General features: G+C 45.2%; 1 protein-coding gene across 1 annotated transcript in view; it reads left to right on the top strand.

Annotated features, from left to right (window-relative positions):
• Positions 1-19,753, top strand: part of LOC142259159 (uncharacterized) — an 81,211-nt gene that overhangs the window by 47,511 nt on the left and 13,947 nt on the right. Inside the window, exon 8 of the mRNA XM_075331663.1 lies at positions 10,841-11,410. Coding sequence (XP_075187778.1) covers positions 10,841-11,410 — 570 coding nt within the window. The remainder of the gene's footprint in view (positions 1-10,840; positions 11,411-19,753) is intronic.

The raw sequence follows: 19,753 nt of genomic DNA, 5'->3' as shown, positions 1-19,753 counted from the left end.
GATGCCAGTGCACCCCTCTAATTGTGTCCTTTTTCAGCTGACTTCACTGGCCACCAGCTCTGAAGCTATCTGTGGCCCTGGAATCCCTTCGTTCCCTGCTTGGTGTCACCTGGACCCTCCGAGTCCCAGGGTCTTCACCAGGAAGCGTCACTTTCTTCTTTCTTTAGCTCCTGCCTGACTAGAGCTCTTCTTCTACTCTCTGTTTCTCTCCTTCTCTGTTGCTTTTTTTCTCTGTTGCGGACACTCTGAACTCACAGAGCTCCTTTCTCTTTCACAGCTACATGCTGGCTCCTCACTCTCTCACTCTCTGAGGTAAACTGAAACTCTGACCTTCCTCTCTACTCTACACTCGGCTGGCTCTTCCCACCCCCCGGTTGCTAAGCTACCACCCTATGGGAGCAGGGATGGGTCTTACGACCCCTCCCAGCATGCAGCATGGGAGGGTTACTGCCACTATCCCTTGTCCCAGTGTGTGCCTAGCAATGGGTGTAGTGCAGTTTTACCTGTGAACTGGCATGTACCCCTTTCCTTACCCAGGATGGGACATCACACCTCTGACTGGGGTGCAATGTCTCTGTGGCGACGGAAGCCTCAGGGGCGCCACACTCCCCCACAGCAAATCCCAGCACGTCCTTGGGCTGAAACAACAAAAACAATGGAAGAAACTGCAAAATTTTGTTATGCATAAAACATTAAAACTTTAGGACATTACATCCCTTTATGGGAGGCACATAAATAACACATTCACCGGGGACCACATTCCAGTCCAGTGGCCCGGTAACACATAAACAGGGGGGGGGGGTCATCTTCAAAAAGAACAGGGGACAAGGATTCAGGACTAGGGTGTCATCTTCGAAAAGAACAATGGGCAGACATTCAGGGGCTATGTACTGTCCTGACTCCATTAACTCCTCGTCGTCCTCCACCAGGGGCTCCGACCCTTGATGGCGCCCACTGGGACTCTGACCCAGCGACGGTCAACAAGTCAGACAAGGTCCTCCTCCTTCCACCTCTTGTGCTGGGTGGCGTCTCCTGGAGAACTTAGGGACGTTCAACAAAGGCAGGAAGCATTATTTCTGGAGCAGGTCCTTTAAAACTTTCAACTCGGACGTTTAACTTCAGCGGTTAACTCACGGATGCGGTTACCATTGCAGGGGACCGTACTGTGCCAGTGTCGTACGGGACACCGGACTTCTTCTCCAGGCACAATACATCCCCGGGCTCTGAACCTCCAGCGGGAACGGTGGCGGGGGCAGCGTACACGGTACCTCTTGGTCCCGGAGTGGTGCTTCACAGGGCTCACTCGTCACGGTGCTGTCTGGTCCTGGCTCCCAGCTGAGGAGGGATGCCGTGGGGGTCTGCGTGGCTTTGTCTTCACGCGACACGGCTGCTGCGGCGGCCCTCTGTTCCTGGGCCCACACCGCGGCGACCATCCTCCGGACTTCCGCCTTCCAGTCGAGCACCTGCTGCAGCGTCTGTGCTCTCACCCGAACACAGAATCGACCCAGCTCCCGCTCCAACCAGGCAGCGGTTCCCGCGGGGAGCTCACTCGGGCCGCGATCCTCCACTTCAAAAGCCACTCCGCCTCCTCCACTTCGGAGTCCCGCCATGCCGCCGACAGGGCTGAATGCAGACATCTTCCGTCCGCTCTCCATAGCGGGCACCGCTTCGCGCTCTTCCTTGCAAGATCAAAGGGGGCGGGGCTTACTTTCGCGCTCTTTCTGCAGGCACGCCCCTCTTCTTCCCGCGCTCATTAGCGCTAATGGCGGCGGCGGTTTTTCACAGTAACACAGTCTTTTAAGCACAGTTTATGCAGGCGCACAGTACCCGGTGGGACCGGGCACGAAGTCCTGTTCGTGACGCCAAAAGTTGACTCGCCCACCCCAGGGCTATGGGACACCCGGTGCCGGGCCGGACTAGTCCGGGGGTAGTCAGTGGTGGCGGGGCCCGAGTCCGTGGCCCTGGTGGGTGTCAGTTAAAATGGCTGATAACTTGGGGGTGATTAAAGTTTGTGTTCGTGACGCCACCTGAGGTATGCGGCTATTAAGCCGCCGCTGCTGTGTAAGGCCTCCGGGGTGATGATATGGCAGCAATGGTGGTACTGCTCCCCACAGGTGGAGCGGTGCCCCGGGGACACTGTTGGTGCTTATTAGTGTCTATACAGAGAAATAAATGAGGCAACACCAGGGGTGCAGTTTCAAAGTCTTTACTCACAGTTCTTGTCAAGGCCTGCAGGAGCCTTTGGACTGCTGGGACCACCGTCAGGGACCTCCGCCGATCCCGGGTAGATCTGGGGGTTGATGCCAGTGCACCCCTCTAATTGTGTCCTTTCTCAGCTGACTTCACTGGCCACCAGCTCTGAAGCTATCTGTGGCCCTGGAATCCCTTCGTTCCCTGCTTGGTGTCACCTGGACCCTCCGAGTCCCAGGGTCTTCACCAGGAAGCGTCACTTTCTTCTTTCTTTAGCTCCTGCCTGACTAGAGCTCTTCTTCTACTCTCTGTTTCTCTCCTTCTCTGTTGCTTTCTTTCTCTGTTGCGGACACTCTGAACTCACAGAGCTCCTTTCTCTTTCACAGCTACATGCTGGCTCCTCACTCTCTCACTCTCTGAGGTAAACTGAAACTCTGACCTTCCTCTCTGCTCTACACTCGGCTGGCTCTTCCCACCCCCTGGTTGCTAAGCTACCACCCTATGGGAGCAGGGATGGGTCTTACGACCCCTCCCAGCATTCAGCATGGGAGGGTTACTGCCACTATCCCTTGTCTCAGTGTGTGCCTAGCAATGGGTGTAGTGCAGTTTTACCTGTGAACTGGCATGTACCCCTTTCCTTACCCAGGATGGGACATCACACCTCTGACTGGGGTGCAATGTCTCTGTGGCGACGGAAGCCTCAGGGGCGCCACAGGAGCACAGGCTCCGGACCGGAGGGGAGGGAGGGGGAGGGAATCAGCGCTGGAGACATTCATTACCTTAGCAGCAGCACAGAAACTAGCGTAGCGCGCTCTGCTCTGTAATGCTCAAGACACGTGTTAGGATGGTAGGAGGGAAAAGCAGCGAGGCGGGGAGAGAGTGGGTGGGCGGAGCCGGGATAAAGACCTCCCGCCCGTGGCAACGGGACAAACTCTGCAAAGCGTGATAGTCCCGCTGTATCCGGGACGGTTGGGAGGTATGCATGATGTAACAAAATGTCTCTTAATTGCAGGGGTCTAAATGAACTGAACAAAAGACAGGCTGGCATGCAGGACTGGCATTAGGGGAAAGAGAGAGCAAACTGGACAATTTCACAGGGCCCCCATTCTCATAAGGGCCCCAGTGTTTATATGTCGATTTTAGGACTGCTTAACCCCTTCACGACCATGGACGGATATATCCGTCATAAAGCGTGTCCCGTTAAGCCCCGCCCCCTGCCGCGGGCATGCGGCGGCGGTCGGCACACATATCAGCTGTTTTCAACAGCTGACATGTGTGCCTGCTAGCCGCGGGTGGAATCGCTTCTACCCGCGGCCATTAACCCCTTAAATCTTGCTGCCAAAGTCTGGCAGCAAGATCTAAATGCGCGCGGCCATGTTTTTTACTTGCCGCCGCCCCCACCGGAAGTCACGTGCGTGATCACGTGACTATCAGTGGTTGCCATCGTAGCACAGGGTCATGTGATGACGCTTGCAGCTATGATGTTTCACTTTCGTTTTCCCTCGGCCGAGAACAGAGGGAAAAAGAAAGTGACTGAATCTGCTGTTTACAGCTGTATAGCTGTGATCAGCAGATAGATAACGATAGATAGATAGATAGCGATCGGATTGCTGATTGCTATAGCCCCCTACGGGGACTAGTAAAATAAAAAAAAAAGTAAAAAAAAGTTTTAAAAAATAAACAAAAAACCTAAAAGTTCAAATCACCCCCCTTGAAAATTAAAGGATTAAAAAATAAATAAATATACACATATTTGGTATCACCGTGTTCAGAAATGCCCGATCTATCAAAATATAAAATCAATTAATCTGATTGGTAAACGGCGTAGTGGCAAAAAATTCCAAACGCCAAAATTACGTTTTTTGGTCGCCGCAAGTTTTACGCAAAATGCAATAACAGGCGATCAAAACGTAGCATCTGCGCAAAAATGGTACCATTAGAAATGTCAGCTCGAGACGCAAAAAATAAGCCATCACTGAGCCATAGATCCCAAAAAAGTAAGAATGCTACGTGTTTCAGAAAATGGCGCAAAACGTGCGCCCCTTTTATTGGACAAACTTGTGAATTTTTTTTAACCCCTTAGATACAAGTAAACCTATACATGTTTGGTGTCTACAAACTCGCACCACAGGTAAGATAAACCTGGCTCACTTTATCAGGTGGGTGCACGGAGAAAAAAATAGTCGAATAAATATAAAAACCCCGGCACACTCCAAGAATAAGAAGAAAATCTTGATTTTTGTGATATAAAAAATTTTTTTATTTGACTTGTGTTAGAAAAGTCCGACGTTTCAACCTTAACTCAGGTTTTTATCAAGGACATTCTGGTAAATAAATCATAACCGAAAAGAAAAATATTAGTTTACACATTGTACAACAGCATTGTGTTCACATGATTACACTTCCATACATAATCCATTCAGTGAAACAACACGAAATCCGTGTATCTTAGACAAGATATTCAAGTTTGTCATGATCAGAAACCACAAGTTAAATATCATATTAAGAGAATTAAGTGACCTAGTGTTATAAATCTCAATACAACAATACATTTTCAAAAAAAGAAAAAATAAAAAAATTGAAAAACAAATCAGAAGAGACATACTCCATAGAATGACAAAGAACAATATCATCATGTCACCCACCTAAAATACAGTCATTAATTGAGATTATTTGCTAGGCAACGGAAGTTGCATCAAAGTATCAACAGCATATGAGGTGGTATACCTGAGAGACACAAAATAATGTCAGAAAACAAACAATTTCGTTCAATAAAGACAGAACATAAAAAAATTTTTTTAGTCACAGAACACTGGGGGGTACGGGGACCAGGAGGGAACCCAGAAGCTCCCAAGGCACCAATTAAATATCTACCTTGCAGTACTGTATATTGGAGAAGAGGACAAAAAGAGGTCCAGGAAGGATTAAATTGGCTCTTTATCTACCTGAATAGAAGAAAGCTATTCTCATAATCACATCATTAATATCACTAAATGTGGATATAATAATTCAAAGCTCTCGCATATAATCTTTCCATTACCTTATATCAAGCTTTGAAGCTTAGAGGATGTAGATTTTGGCAGAAGGAAAGTATATGAGAGCGTTATAAGTGCTTGCTGAAACACTATCAAGGCTCATGTAGAGGTCTATGGGATAAATAGATGATCCATGTTACAAAGAACACTTCAAAAAAGTGCAGCTATAGTGAAGTGACATATTAACTTACTTCGATTGGATCAAGGTGAAGTGAGGACGCTATGCCTGTAGAGAATCTACTGAATAGTACCAAATTGCAATTTACCTATTCCACCTAGGAAAAAATAAACGTATAGCTCAGGGAGTAAGTATAACACCAGCTGTACCAGGGCCAAAATTTTCGGAAATCAGGGATACCAATACTAACATCCACTATTCAGTACCTTATATCAGGATGTGGTATGAGATATCCAACAAGGGGAAATAAGTGAAGGCGCTAAATATGCATACTGAGCCACTCCCCAGGCTCTTCAAGAGTCTGTCGGAATAGATTAGATAATACATGTTACAGGGATAACAAACAAACAGGTGCAACATTAGTCGGATGGCAGATTGACTTACTTTGATTAGAACAAAATGAGATGCAAGATGCTCTGGCTGCAGAAAATATGATTAGAGCAATGCAAGGGTGCCACTACATGTTCCACCTAGGAGTAACACAATTAAGTGATTCAAACAAAGAAATATCGCACTGGCATTTACCAAGCCCAAGACCAAACAACTGATTATACAATCAGCCAAAGCTGATACCAGTTCTCAGGACCGATAGGGGTCCATGTGACCAAACAACCAATATACAAGAGTCATGAGTCCTGGAGTAATAAACAACAGACTAGATCCTTTACATACCTTCAGTGGTGATTCAGGGTGTCTCATCTATGGGTGGGGAGTGCAGGCCTACATGTGCCGGACTTATTTATGCCGTGGCGGAGGGGAGCGTCCACTTCCCATTTCCTGGGAGTGGAACGCAGCGATCCGGGCGATGAGACGCAAACCGCGCATGCGCAGAGAGCGCCATCGTCAGGCGCATGCGCGGTGCGCGGCAGACCGACCGGATGCATAGAGAAAGGTGGAGGAGTGAAGAGTGCACATTTCCTGTTTCCGGATTATGGAACGCACTGCTCGGTGAGACGCACGCCGCGCATGCGTAATGCACACCATTGTGCAGCGCATGCGCGGTACACGGCAGACGGACCAGAAGCAAAGAAGTGATTGCCAGTGACTCAGTGATGACGATAGGTTAGCAGTCAATAGTGTCCTGTGGTGATGCTGGCAGGGAGTGTGTACGGTGATATTGCCAGTCATGGTGCCTGATACAGATTATTATTCAGGTGACAAGTGGAGCCTGGAAAAGAGAAAAAGACTTTTAAGTAAAAAGGTTAGGAAAAAAAAGGGGGATTAATATAAAAAAATTGCATGTAGATATTCACAAAGGTGCCTACAGGAAAAATAAGCAGGTATGCTGAAAATCATGCAATTAAACACACAGGAGGACATAATGGATATACATAAAAAATATATATAATATAGACTATGAGCATCATAGTGACCTATAATGAATCAATGCAATAAACCAAATTGTGGCATATGTGTGAGAAAAGGAGATTAAGGATGATGCAGGTCATAAAAAGATGCTCAATCAGTATGTTTAAAAGGAAACACAAGCTTACAGTATATGATCAAAAAAAGCTACAAAAACAAAATCAGATCCGACCAGAAATCTAAATAGCGACCTCATACTCCCTGTTAAGACCACTAGGCTCTAGAGTTTTTAATGTATGAATCCAATACGCCTCTTTTTCTTTGAGGATGCGTATCCTGTCACCTCCCCTGCGCATAGGGGGCACATGTTCTATTATCTGATATTTCAGTTGGGCAACAGTGTGTCCTAATGTGATAAAATGATGGGGTACCGGGAGAAGGGTCTGTTTACATCTTATCGTAGATTTGTGTTTACTGATTCTGTCTCGGATATGTTGGGTAGTTTCCCCAACATATCCGAGACCACAGGGACATTTTATGCGTTCCATAATCCGGAAACAGGAAATGTGCACTCTTCACTCCTCCACCTTTCTCTATGCATCCGGTCGGTCTGCCGCGCACCGCGCATGCGCCTGACGATGGCGCTCTCTGCGCATGCGCGGTTTGCGTCTCATCGCCCGGATCGCTGCGTTCCACTCCCAGGAAATGGGAAGTGGACGCTCCCCTCCGCCACGGCATAAATAAGTCCGGCACATGTAGGCCTGCACTCCCCACCCATAGATGAGACACCCTGAATCACCACTGAAGGTATGTAAAGGATCTAGTCTGTTGTTTATTACTCCAGGACTCATGACTCTTGTATATTGGTTGTTTGGTCACATGGACCCCTATCGGTCCTGAGAACTGGTATCAGCTTTGGCTGATTGTATAATCAGTTGTTTGGTCTTGGGCTTGGTAAATGCCAGTGCGATATTTCTTTGTTTGAATCACTTAATTGTGTTACTCCTAGGTGGAACATGTAGTGGCACCCTTGCATTGCTCTAATCATATTTTCTGCAGCCAGAGCATCTTGCATCTCATTTTGTTCTAATCAAAGTAAGTCAATCTGCCATCCGACTAATGTTGCACCTGTTTGTTTGTTATCCCTGTAACATGTATTATCTAATCTATTCCGACAGACTCTTGAAGAGCCTGGGGAGTGGCTCAGTATGCATATTTAGCGCCTTCACTTATTTCCCCTTGTTGGATATCTCATACCACATCCTGATATAAGGTACTGAATAGTGGATGTTAGTATTGGTATCCCTGATTTCCGAAAATTTTGGCCCTGGTACAGCTGGTGTTATACTTACTCCCTGAGCTATACGTTTATTTTTTCCTAGGTGGAATAGGTAAATTGCAATTTGGTACTATTCAGTAGATTCTCTACAGGCATAGCGTCCTCACTTCACCTTGATCCAATCGAAGTAAGTTAATATGTCACTTCACTATAGCTGCACTTTTTTGAAGTGTTCTTTGTAACATGGATCATCTATTTATCCCATAGACCTCTACATGAGCCTTGATAGTGTTTCAGCAAGCACTTATAACGCTCTCATATTCTTTCCTTCTGCCAAAATCTACATCCTCTAAGCTTCAAAGCTTGATATAAGGTAATGGAAAGATTATATGCGAGAGCTTTGAATTATTATATCCACATTTAGTGATATTAATGATGTGATTATGAGAATAGCTTTCTTCTATTCAGGTAGATAAAGAGCCAATTTAATCCTTCCTGGACCTCTTTTTGTCCTCTTCTCCAATATACAGTACTGCAAGGTAGATATTTAATTGGTGCCTTGGGAGCTTCTGGGTTCCCTCCTGGTCCCCGTACCCCCCAGTGTTCTGTGACTAAAAAAATTTTTTTATGTTCTGTCTTTATTGAACGAAATTGTTTGTTTTCTGACATTATTTTGTGTCTCTCAGGTATACCACCTCATATGCTGTTGATACTTTGATGCAACTTCCGTTGCCTAGCAAATAATCTCAATTAATGACTGTATTTTAGGTGGGTGACATGATGATATTGTTCTTTGTCATTCTATGGAGTATGTCTCTTCTGATTTGTTTTTCAATTTTTTTCTTTTTTCTTTTTTTGAAAATGTATTGTTGTATTGAGATTTATAACACTAGGTCACTTAATTCTCTTAATATGATATTTAACTTGTGGTTTCTGATCATGACAAACTTGAATATCTTGTCTAAGATACACGGATTTCGTGTTGTTTCACTGAATGGATTATGTATGGAAGTGTAATCATGTGAACACAATGCTGTTGTACAATGTGTAAACTAATATTTTTCTTTTCTGTTATGATTTATTTACCAGAATGTCCTTGATAAAAACCTGAGTTAAGGTTGAAACGTCGGACTTTTCTAACACAAGTCAAATAAAAAATTTTTTTATATCACAAAAATCAAGATTTTCTTCTTATTCTTGGAGTGTGCCGGGGTTTTTATATTTATACAAACTCGCACCGACCTCAGGCATCATACCCACACATCAGTTAACTTTTACCATATAGTGAACACCGTGAATAAAACATCCCAAAAACTATTGTGCCATCACACTTTTTTTGCAATTTTTCCGCATTTGGAATTTTTTTGTTATTTTCCAGTACACCATATGGTAAAACTTATGGTTTCATTTAAAAGTACAACTTGTCCCGCAAAAAACAAGCCCTCATATGGCAAGATTGACGGAAAAATAACAAAAGTTACGGCTCTCGGAAGAAGGGGAGCAAAAAACAAAAACGCAAAAACGGAAAGTGCCCCGGGGCTGAAGGGGTTAATGACGTTTTTAACAACATGTCATGTGACCAAAGATCTCTTAATTACAGAAGTCTAAAGCTGAAAAGGCGACAGGCTGGCGTCTGTGTGTGTTCACACCAGTTTTATCCAGCTTTGCCAAAATATGCAGAGCATGACCAGAAGAAGGGTGTAATGCCACAGCATCTTTAATTCATAACAAACTGTGGCATTCGCTATGCCAGAAATCTTACTCTAGTCCCTAACATCATTTTTCAGTGTCCATCTCTGGTCTTGATGAACTGGAGTCCTAATGGTTATCTGCACAGCCCGCAAGACCCTGCTACATGCTTTTACGTCGAACCACAGGCTTGGGCAGGCTAGCAAGAGTTATTCTCCAGACATGCTGGTGGTTGTTGTGTATTATTGCTGTGAGCTGTTGTGGTGTTAACCCTTTTTGTCCTTTTGGTGCTGCCTGCCTGCTCTTGCTTTTCTCCTTAGTCCCTCACTGTTTATTTCTGTAAGTTTGCAATGTGTCCCATCTGTCTTAATCTATGTTTTTATCATATTCCTGCCCCTTCCTTCCCAAGGGCTATAACATATTTGATCTGGTCAGGGGAGTAGTAAGGCATGGGACTCCGCCATCTCCAACTTCAGTGGTAATCCAGAGGTTAGGAATAGCTTAAGGACTCCTAGCATGAGGGACAGTATAGGAGCCACCTGTCCATGATTATCCTGCAGTCACATTGTGATAATCCATAACATTATTTACTGTAGCACATTCCAGAGAACTGGTGCTAGGAATGGGAGATACGAATTAACGAAGATGTAGCTCTTAGATGTTGAAATTGGAAAACAGATTCAGAATACATTTTTTCCTCATTTTAATTTCTGATGTTCTGGTTTAAAAAATAAATGTACTTTCGAGATATCATTAAAATAATAACATTGTGTTTATTTTTAGCCGATGACTGTATTGGGAGTTCAGATGGAAATTTAATATCTTCAGAATTTATAACAGATGATGACAGTATCACACATGATACATATGAAGAGCATGCTGCTGTCCCAGATATACCTCCAGTCCTTCCTCGGAAAGCTTTATCACATGATCTTTTCAAACAAGTCCAAAATTCCGATTTATCACAGAATTGTAAGCAAAATAAAAGTTACAGAAGTGATATGGAACATGAAACCGCTCCTACAAGGGAGAAACCGTTTTCATGCCCAGAATGTGAGAAATGTTTTGCTCGAAAATCAAACCTTATTTATCATCAAAAATATCACACAGGGGAGAAGCCATTTTCTTGTTCAGAGTGTGAGAAATCTTTTGTTCAGAAATCAGAACTTGTTAGACATCAGAAAAATCACACAGGGGAGAAGCCATTTTCATGTTCAGAGTGTGGGAAATGTTTTAATTGGAAATCAGAACTTGTTGTGCATCAAAGAATTCACACAGGGGAGAAGCCATTTTTATGTTCAGAATGTGGGAAATGTTTTAAGCTGAAGTCAGAACTTGTTGTGCATCAAAGAATTCACACAGGGGAGAAGCCATTTTTATGTTCAGAATGTGGGAAATGTTTTAAGCTGAAGTCAGAACTTGTTAGGCATCAAAGATCTCACACAGGGGAGAAGCCATTTTCATGTTCAGAATGTGGGAAATGTTTTAAGCTGAAGTCAGAACTTGTTAGGCATCAAAGATCTCACACAGGGGAGAAGCCATTTTTATGTTCAGAATGTGGGAAATGTTTTAAGCTGAAGTCAGAACTTGTTAGGCATCAAAGATCTCACACAGGAGAGAAGCCATTTTCATGCCTTGAATGTGGTAAATGTTTTACTAGGAAATCATCTCTTGTTGACCATGGAAAGGTTCACACAGGGGATAAACCATTTTTATGTTCTGAATGTGGGAAATGTTTTTCTAAGAAATCAGATCTTGTTAAACATGTGAAGAGACTGCACATGAAAGAAACCTTTTTCATGTTGTGAATAATTGAAATGTTTAACTGGTAAATCAAGTCTTGTCGACTATGAGAAAACCCACACAGTAGAGGAGCCATTCTTGCATTCAGAATTTAGCAGATGTTTGGGTCATTCCATGTCAAGTGGACCAGTGGTCCCCACTCGTCCTTCTCCGATTTTGTTGAAAATTTATAAGGATGTACATGTATGTTTGAAAAGAGGTGCTGTAAATTTTTAGGGCCAGATCTCAAATACATTGGGCACTGTTGACCTTTCACTGGAGGTCCCACCAAGCCTGCGGCTTCAGCTAAGAGGATTTTGCAAACTTTGGCACATAGCCATTAGAGTTCTATACTGGCTATGATGCTGAAATTTGGCATACTAGCTCAACTTTTGCTGCTAAACACGATAAAATTATTACCGGCTATGACAAAGCAATATTTCGGCCGCAATTTTGTGTCAAAGTAGCTTGTAAAACGTGTTGCATAAAATTTATGCCTAACTTTGCCCATATATAACTCAAGACCAAAAACCAATAGTAACTGCTGCTTTGCCCTGTACACCAAACATCTACATGACTTTGCATTGCTGCAATATCACGGTCAAAGCATATGTATTTGTGGAAATATTCACACCCACATATGATGAAAAACTATAAATAAACGAATTTTACCTATTTTTAGGTCAAATTTCTCAAAAAGGGTACCCCTAAAATATATTAATTCTGATACCATTTGAAAGAGCACATTTTTCTCTACAAGGATCATTGGGGTTTGTTTTGGAGTCTCTCAGTTTAAGAAAAGAAAAATGCCACTGAACATGGTGTTATTTATTAATACACAATGAATGGTAACTGCACTATTCAAACCCTAGCGTTGGTTCATGGTGGTTATACCACAACCAATTCACTAAGAATTGGTCTTATAATCCTATTAAGAATTGTAATAATGCTGTCTTTCGAGAATTGGCAGCCCCATCGTCTAGGAGCCATGGCCGATAGCTGTGCAAGGCCAGCCACGGGTGGTCTCTTTATCGCAGGTTCCGAAGCCTGAGGGTGGGTGTCTTTGCCTAGGATCCCAAGCCTAATATTGGGTATATTTTGTTGACTTATTTCTTCCAAAGACAGTACTAAGGACCAGGGGGCACTCACTGCGAGTGGAAGAAAAGCGATTCTGACACCTAAATAGGAAAGGGTTCTTTACAGTTAGAGCGGTCAGACTGTGGAATACACTACCACAATAGGTAGTAATGGCAGATACTATAACAGCTTTTAAAAAAGGGCTGGATGATTTCCTCAGTACACAAAACATTGTTGGTTATAAATGACTTAGTGACTAAATGTAGAACTGGTGGAGGAAGGTTGAACTAGATGGACCTAGGTCTTTTTTCAACCTAAGTAACTATGTAACTATGTAACTATATGAAGATGTGTACAATAAACATGCCGACTGATTCAACCGATCTACGTCTGCAAAGTCTTTGTACATCTGACGGCGTTATCTGAACCACCACACTCTGACCCACCAAGCAATCTCCTGTCCCAATAGTGACGGCGGAGCCGGGGGTTAGCCTGATAGAAAAAGGGGCCACGACTACAACCCCCGAGGCACCCCTGGCACCCCGTTACATGTGGCGTAGTCGGCAGGATCCGGATTATCTGCAGGGGGTCCCGGTCCCCGAATGTGAAGACCAAGTGGTGCCTAAGGCGTTGGACCAGGCACAGGACGGTACTAAAATGGCCGCCATCTTCACGAACACAGTGAGCGCGAGAAGAATTGGCGCCAAACGAAAAACCCTGAGTTGGCCGACGAAGAAAAAGAAGTGCGGAGTGCACCGCTTAAAGAGGGGAGGTGCTGGCCCCAGGATGTTGTTGAAGACATGTGAAGAGGCCGGCATTACAGGAAAAAAAAAGGGCCGCCTAGGCTGGGTTGAATCAATGTGCGAGACTGGGGGTGGAGTGTATCCAAGAGCGGGAAAAGAAGGCCCGCCTCCACCTTCTCCAGCATCTCCACTGTCCCCGGCGCCATTGCAAGAAACGCCAACTCAGAGACTGACTCCGAGCAAGATGGAGACCCAGAGAAAACAGCGAGCTGCAGTGGGCGCGCTGGTAGCAACCAGCCTGGGGAGAGGACGCCCGAAGCAGACTGCAGCCGCGGAAGGACTTACCCTTAACCTACCGGCTGTGCCAGGAGGACCGGAGCGGCCCACAAAAGTAACGTGGGTCACTACCTGGGATGCCGCGACCGGTGAGACCTCGACTGAAGTCCGTGCCACCTACAAGGCGCAGCTACAGCCGGGAAGCAAAGTCCTGGGAACTCCACGCCAGTGTCCGGAGGTGTTCCCGCCAGTCGAGGTGGGATCTCCAATCCACACAGCAGTTCCGGCCCCGGAAGAGCAACATGCCCGGGAGCTAGAAGAAGATGAGTGGGGATTCTTTTGGGAGCCGGTGAAGCCGACGCCCCTGACTCAGCGAAAGTCCCCAGAAAGTCTCAGATCAAGGACCTATGCACCCTTCTGCACAGTGTCGACATGGCGACGAATACGTTTAGCGCTGACAATGTCATTATCAGCATGACAATTCCAGTCATTTACATGCTGGAGCACACGCTAAACACTATTCGGAGTCAGGGGGTGGGACAACAGGAAGGAGAGGAAGTACAGAAGGATTCATATGCGCAAGGGACAACAACATCACCAAGGTCCAGACGTTCATCATCACCAAGGCGGCAGGCATGGGACCATGGGGGACAGGGATCAACAAGGGCGCATGGTAGCAGGCAAAATGTTGAGGAAGGTGCAGGGAACATGAAGAAATGGAGGACGAACTGTTCATGGACATGGAAGACTCAGCGGATGGGGAGACCTTGGTCAAATTTCAGTTGAAAGAGGTTGGGGGGAGATGTCAGAGGAAGAAAGAACGGTTAGCACCTCTATGCCACAAACACAGCGTGGACTTGGTCCGCATGACTGCGCAAGACACATGACCGCCTTCTTGCTGCACTACCTACAACATGACACTCATATTGTCAAAATTAAAAGTGATGATGACTACTGGGTTTCCACACTATTAGATCCCCGGTATAAGTCCAAATTTTGTGACATAATTCCAGCCATAGAAAGGGACGCACGTATGCAGGAGTATCAGCAGAAGCTGTTGCTCGATCTTAGCTCGGCTTTTCCACCAAACAACCATGGTGCAGGGAGTGAATCTCCCAGTTGTAACTTGGCAAACATGGGACGGTCTCGTCATCAACAGTCTAACCGTACCAGCAGCACTGTATCTGGTGCTGGTAACAGCAACTTTATTGAATCGTTTCATAATTTTTTTAGACCATCCTTTGCAAGGCCAGCAGAGACAAGAAGTCTGACACATAGTCAACGGCTGGAGAGGGTGATACAGGAGTATCTCCAAATGAACATTGATGCCATGACTTTGCAAATGGAGCCTTCCTCATTTTGGGCTTCAAATCTTGAAAAATGGCCAGAGCTCTCCACTTACGCCTTGGAGATCTTGTCGTGTCCAGCTGCCAGCGTTGTCTCAGAATGTGTCTTCAGTGCTGCTGGGTGTGTGCTGACAGATAAGCGCACGCGTCTGTCAAGTGACAATGTGGACAGACTAACGTTCATCAAAATGAACAAGTCATGGATCCACAAGGAATTTACTACCCATGTGTCATCCTGGGGAGAGTAAATATTTGTGTATTTGGAATGTGCTTGATGCAAATCTACCTGTGAAGTGTACAACTGGGGCACAAGTGCTGCCACTGAAGGGGTGTCTGTGTGGCCCAATTTTTGGAAAAAAGGGAGACTTCGCTTGGAGTAACCCTTGCTTGCAGTATTTCTAAAAATGATCCAATATGAACAGATCTGGGATCAGGAAAGGCTTTGCTACCTACCCCGGTGTCATCCTGGGGACGGTTAAGGATGGCGTATTTTTTAATGTGCTTGATGCAAATCTACCTGTGAAGTGTCTGTGTGGCCCAATTTTTGGAAAAAAGGGAGACTCCGCTTGGAGTCACCTTGCGGTGTTTTACATGATTTTAGAAGGGCATGCCATACCTATATCTGTGTCTCGTCCTCTTTTTCCTCATAACACTGTTTTGTTTTCGCATGAGAATTTGTTCTTGTCACTTTCCCATGTGTTTGTGTTGTGTTGTGAGTAGTTTGTCACCTTTTGGACACCTTTGAGGGTGTTTTCTAGGTGTTTTTATGTGTTTGTGATTGCCTCCCATTGTTTCCCATGGGGTTCGAGTGGTTCGTCGAACCGGTTCGCCGAACCGAACTCAAACGCAACCTCCGTTCGGCGAACTGCGAACTGCGACCGTTTCACTCATCTCTAATCTCAACCAACAATTGAACAGCGGGTGCCTCCTCAGTGTACATTCCCTCCACTGCTTACGAAAGTGCATGTGTTACCTGCACATTGGCAATTCGTCTGGATGGCACTAAAGTCCAACCTTTATTAATTTCTAAGGGCAAGAAGGATAAGATTGAACGTGTGTCAGGCATATTTATTCTTGAAACTGAAAAAGCCTGGGCCACGCAAGCAATTATGAGGAAGTGGGTTGACTTAATACTGCCACATGTTATGCGAGGGAGACAAAGAGGTCTGCTAGTCTGGGATGCAGCCAGCACACACCGCGCTAAAGATATCAAGACATTTCTTCATGACAGAAACGTAGATCAAATAATGATTCCCGCAGGAATGACGGCCTATCTCCAGACTCTGGATATTGCGGTAAACAAGCCATTCAAGGACAATTTGCGCGTGGAAATCAATGACTACATTGAAAACAGAATGGAGAGATATCAGCATGGAAACTTTGTTAAACCTAAACTGCAAGAGGTTGTGACTTGGGTGAAAAACTCATGGGACTAAATCACTGACAGTTGCATTGCAAATGCACTACGAGCAGCGACCTGGACAAGAGGAGCTCATTTAAGGATAATGCTATTGCCAAACCTGAGAGATTTGGGCCAATGATTCTGAAAGAAATGGAGTCACAAGAAATTCACCAAACAATTGAAAGATTGGATTGTTATGATGATGTTCCAGAAGATGATGACATGACTGTCACTGAATAAATCTTGCATTGTGCTGTTAAATATTGTGATCAATAATCAATAATGTACCATAGATTGTTGTACATGGAAGTAATGGCAGAAAAACATTCTTGATAGGGTTCACGGTTTGTCTGGTTCTGCTAGTTTGTGATAACTACTGTACAGCATAAAATAAAGTTTCATTTTTTTTGTTCATCAATGATTGTGAATTTTTCTTCTTGGAAAAATAAGACATCCCCTGAATATAAGATCAGTGCATTTTTGGGAGCAAAAATTAATATAAGACACTGTCTTATTTTCGGGGAAACAGGTTATATAATGACATAGGACGACACAATGACCGCAACGTTTAGGAAATTGTTTGTTGTTCTCCAATTTTAATATCCACTTTATATAATAGAATACAGCAAATGTGTTCAATGCCACTTATGAATAAATATCAAAAAGAAAATAAGAGGCAAAAACATAACTTTTAATTAAAGTATGTGAAAGACCTAACACTTAGGCCAATGTAACCATAAGCATCCCCGACTGCTATCAGGATATAAGGCGTGGATAACACGTGGAAACACAATCTATATATATTTTTCTTTTTGTTTGTTTTTTGTTTGTTTCGTTTATTATATTTGTGGCAGCCCTGAGGGGCTATCTCTTGTGTGGCGTGGTCTACGCCTTAGGCTAGGTTCACGCTTCCGTTGTTTTGCTTTAGTCACAATCCGTCGCCTTGAGGAATTACGGTATCCTGCAAAATATTTTGCAGGAATCCAATTTTTCCCCATAGACTTCTATTAGCGACGGATTGCGACTGATGACCCTGCGTTGCAGCCGCTGCGTCGCGGTCAGTCATTTTTTGACTGACCGCCGGGCTGGAGTAAAGCAGAATGTAACGTTTTTTGAGCAGCGCAATCTGTAGGATTTCTCTGCACATGCGTTCTCTGGCTCCCTGCACACGTAACCAGGATACACATCGGGTTACTAAGCAATGCGCTTTGGTTAGTTACCTGATATTTACACTGGTTATGTAAGCAGGGAGCCAGCACTGAGCGGTGTATGCTGGTAACCAAGATAAATATCGGGTTACCAAGCAAAAAGTGCTTTGCTTATACCCGATATTTACCCTGGCTGTACACGGAGCCCGACACTTCACCGCTCGGCTCCGCCCCCTCCCGCACTCAGCATGTATATACACACACACTCATTCACACAGACACTCACACACTCACCTGTCCTGCAGTCCCCGCGGCACTGACGTCCTCAGCGCCACGGCCCCGCTCGGCTCCACCCACCACGAACTCCGCCCCCTCGCGCTCCGCCCCCCGAACACAATGGAGTCCGACAATGAAATTCTGTTAATTTTCATCCGTTGTACAACGCATCAGTCACATGCGTCATGCGACGCATGTGACTGATGCAAAACAACGGAATTGTGAACCTAGCCTTATATCCTGATAGCAGTCGGGGATGCGTATGGTTACATTGGCCTAAGTATTAGGTCTCTTCTATACTTTTATTAAAAGTTATGTTTTAGCCTCTTATTTGCTTTTTGATATCCACTTTATATAATGCGAGACATTCATACACTGCAAGCGACTCCCAGTGGGCTGAGCACCGAACACCGAGTATATCCGAGCACAGAGCACAGCGCTGCTCCCTCCAGTGGTCACATTCATAAGGCACCCAAACTCCAAAAACGAATATTTTTTTTGTTAAGTCTGGGTTCACTACAAACACCGAACAATAATGTCCAGAACCGGTCATGTCTACCCCTGACCCCACACATAACCGTCCCCTCATCCAGAGTCCTGCATACGCTGAGGAGCTGATCATGTGACCCCCTGACTCCTCCCCTCCATGTGACATCATCACAGGTCCTGTAAGCACAGAGCAGCCATATATCTAGTGTGCGGCTCTGCAGGTGGCGGTGTGTGGAGATTCCCCATTACTGGGGCAGGTGGCATTAACCCCTTCAGCTCTGAGACTTTCTTGGTGTTTTTCTCTTGCTGATTTCTATTAATCGTGAGGTTTTTGTTCCTTTTTCTCTGATAGATACAAACGCCCCAACTATGAGAGGCCGGAAGTGAGGAGACCCGTCTGCCCTCAGTCCTCGCCCCTTTCTGCCCTCAGTCCTCGCCCCTTTCTGCCCTTAGTCCTCGGCCCCTTTTTGTCCTCGGTCCTCGGCCCCTTTCTGCCCTCGATCCTCGGCCCCTTTCTGCCCTCGGTCCTCGGCCCCTTTCTGCCCTCACACAGTATAATGTTCCCCCAGAATGTTCTCATTTTATGTTTCCCTTTATTATCTCCAGTAATTGTATTATTACAGCGGATTCTTTATGATGTTACATCGTCATCTTCTCCCCATTCAGGTCCCTACAATATCGGATCCTCTCAGTGAAGATGTTTTATAGAAGAGAATTCTCCTGATTGCCCCGTGAAGGATGGATATGGACAGGGACAAGATGGCGGAGAGGATATTACACCTCACCCTAGAGATCCTCTTCCGGCTTACTGGAGAGGTGAGAGATTCTGATGACGTCACATTACATCATTCTTATCTATGGGAATAACAGATGGACAGAACTGGAGAGGTGAGGACTCTGGAAATGTCTGGAGTGAGATTTATTACTGTGTCTCTCCATAACCAGGATTACACAGTAGTGAAGAAGACCTCTAGTGAGCGCTGTCAGGCCCCTGTGTCTGAGGGATGGGGAAGACCCCTGAGCCCAATCACGGGGCCTCCACCTCACCCCCCGATACATGAGGACATCAATGACCAGAAGATCCTAGAACTCACCTACAAGATGATTGAGCTGCTGACTGGAGAGGTGACACTGCTGGGAATTCTGGGACATTATACAGTAACGCTATGAAGGGATCGGGGGTGACGGTATCATTGTATGTGTCAGGTTCCTATAAGGTGTCAGGACGTCACCGTCTATTTCTCCATGGAGGAGTGGGAGTATTTAGAAGGACACAAAGATCTGTACAAGGACGTCATTATGGAGGATTCCCAGCCCCTCACATCACCAGGTAATAGACAGGACTAAATACACACGGCCTATAATTATCTGTATGTAAGGAATGAATTCAGTCCCTGTATGTGTCTCCTCCAGTTCTATCCAGTAAGAGGACAACACCAGAGAGATGTCCCCCTCCTCTTCTCCCACAGGACTGTAAACAAGAAGATCCCGATGTTCCTCAGGATGTATTTCCTCCAGCTCTATCCTGTAAGAGATAT

The sequence above is a fragment of the Anomaloglossus baeobatrachus genome, assembly GCF_048569485.1.
Source record: "Anomaloglossus baeobatrachus isolate aAnoBae1 chromosome 5 unlocalized genomic scaffold, aAnoBae1.hap1 SUPER_5_unloc_3, whole genome shotgun sequence".
NCBI classification, from domain to species: Eukaryota; Metazoa; Chordata; class Amphibia; order Anura; family Aromobatidae; genus Anomaloglossus; species Anomaloglossus baeobatrachus.
The sequence above is the reverse complement of the archived record's forward strand: the minus strand, read 5'-3'. Positions and strand labels throughout refer to the sequence as shown.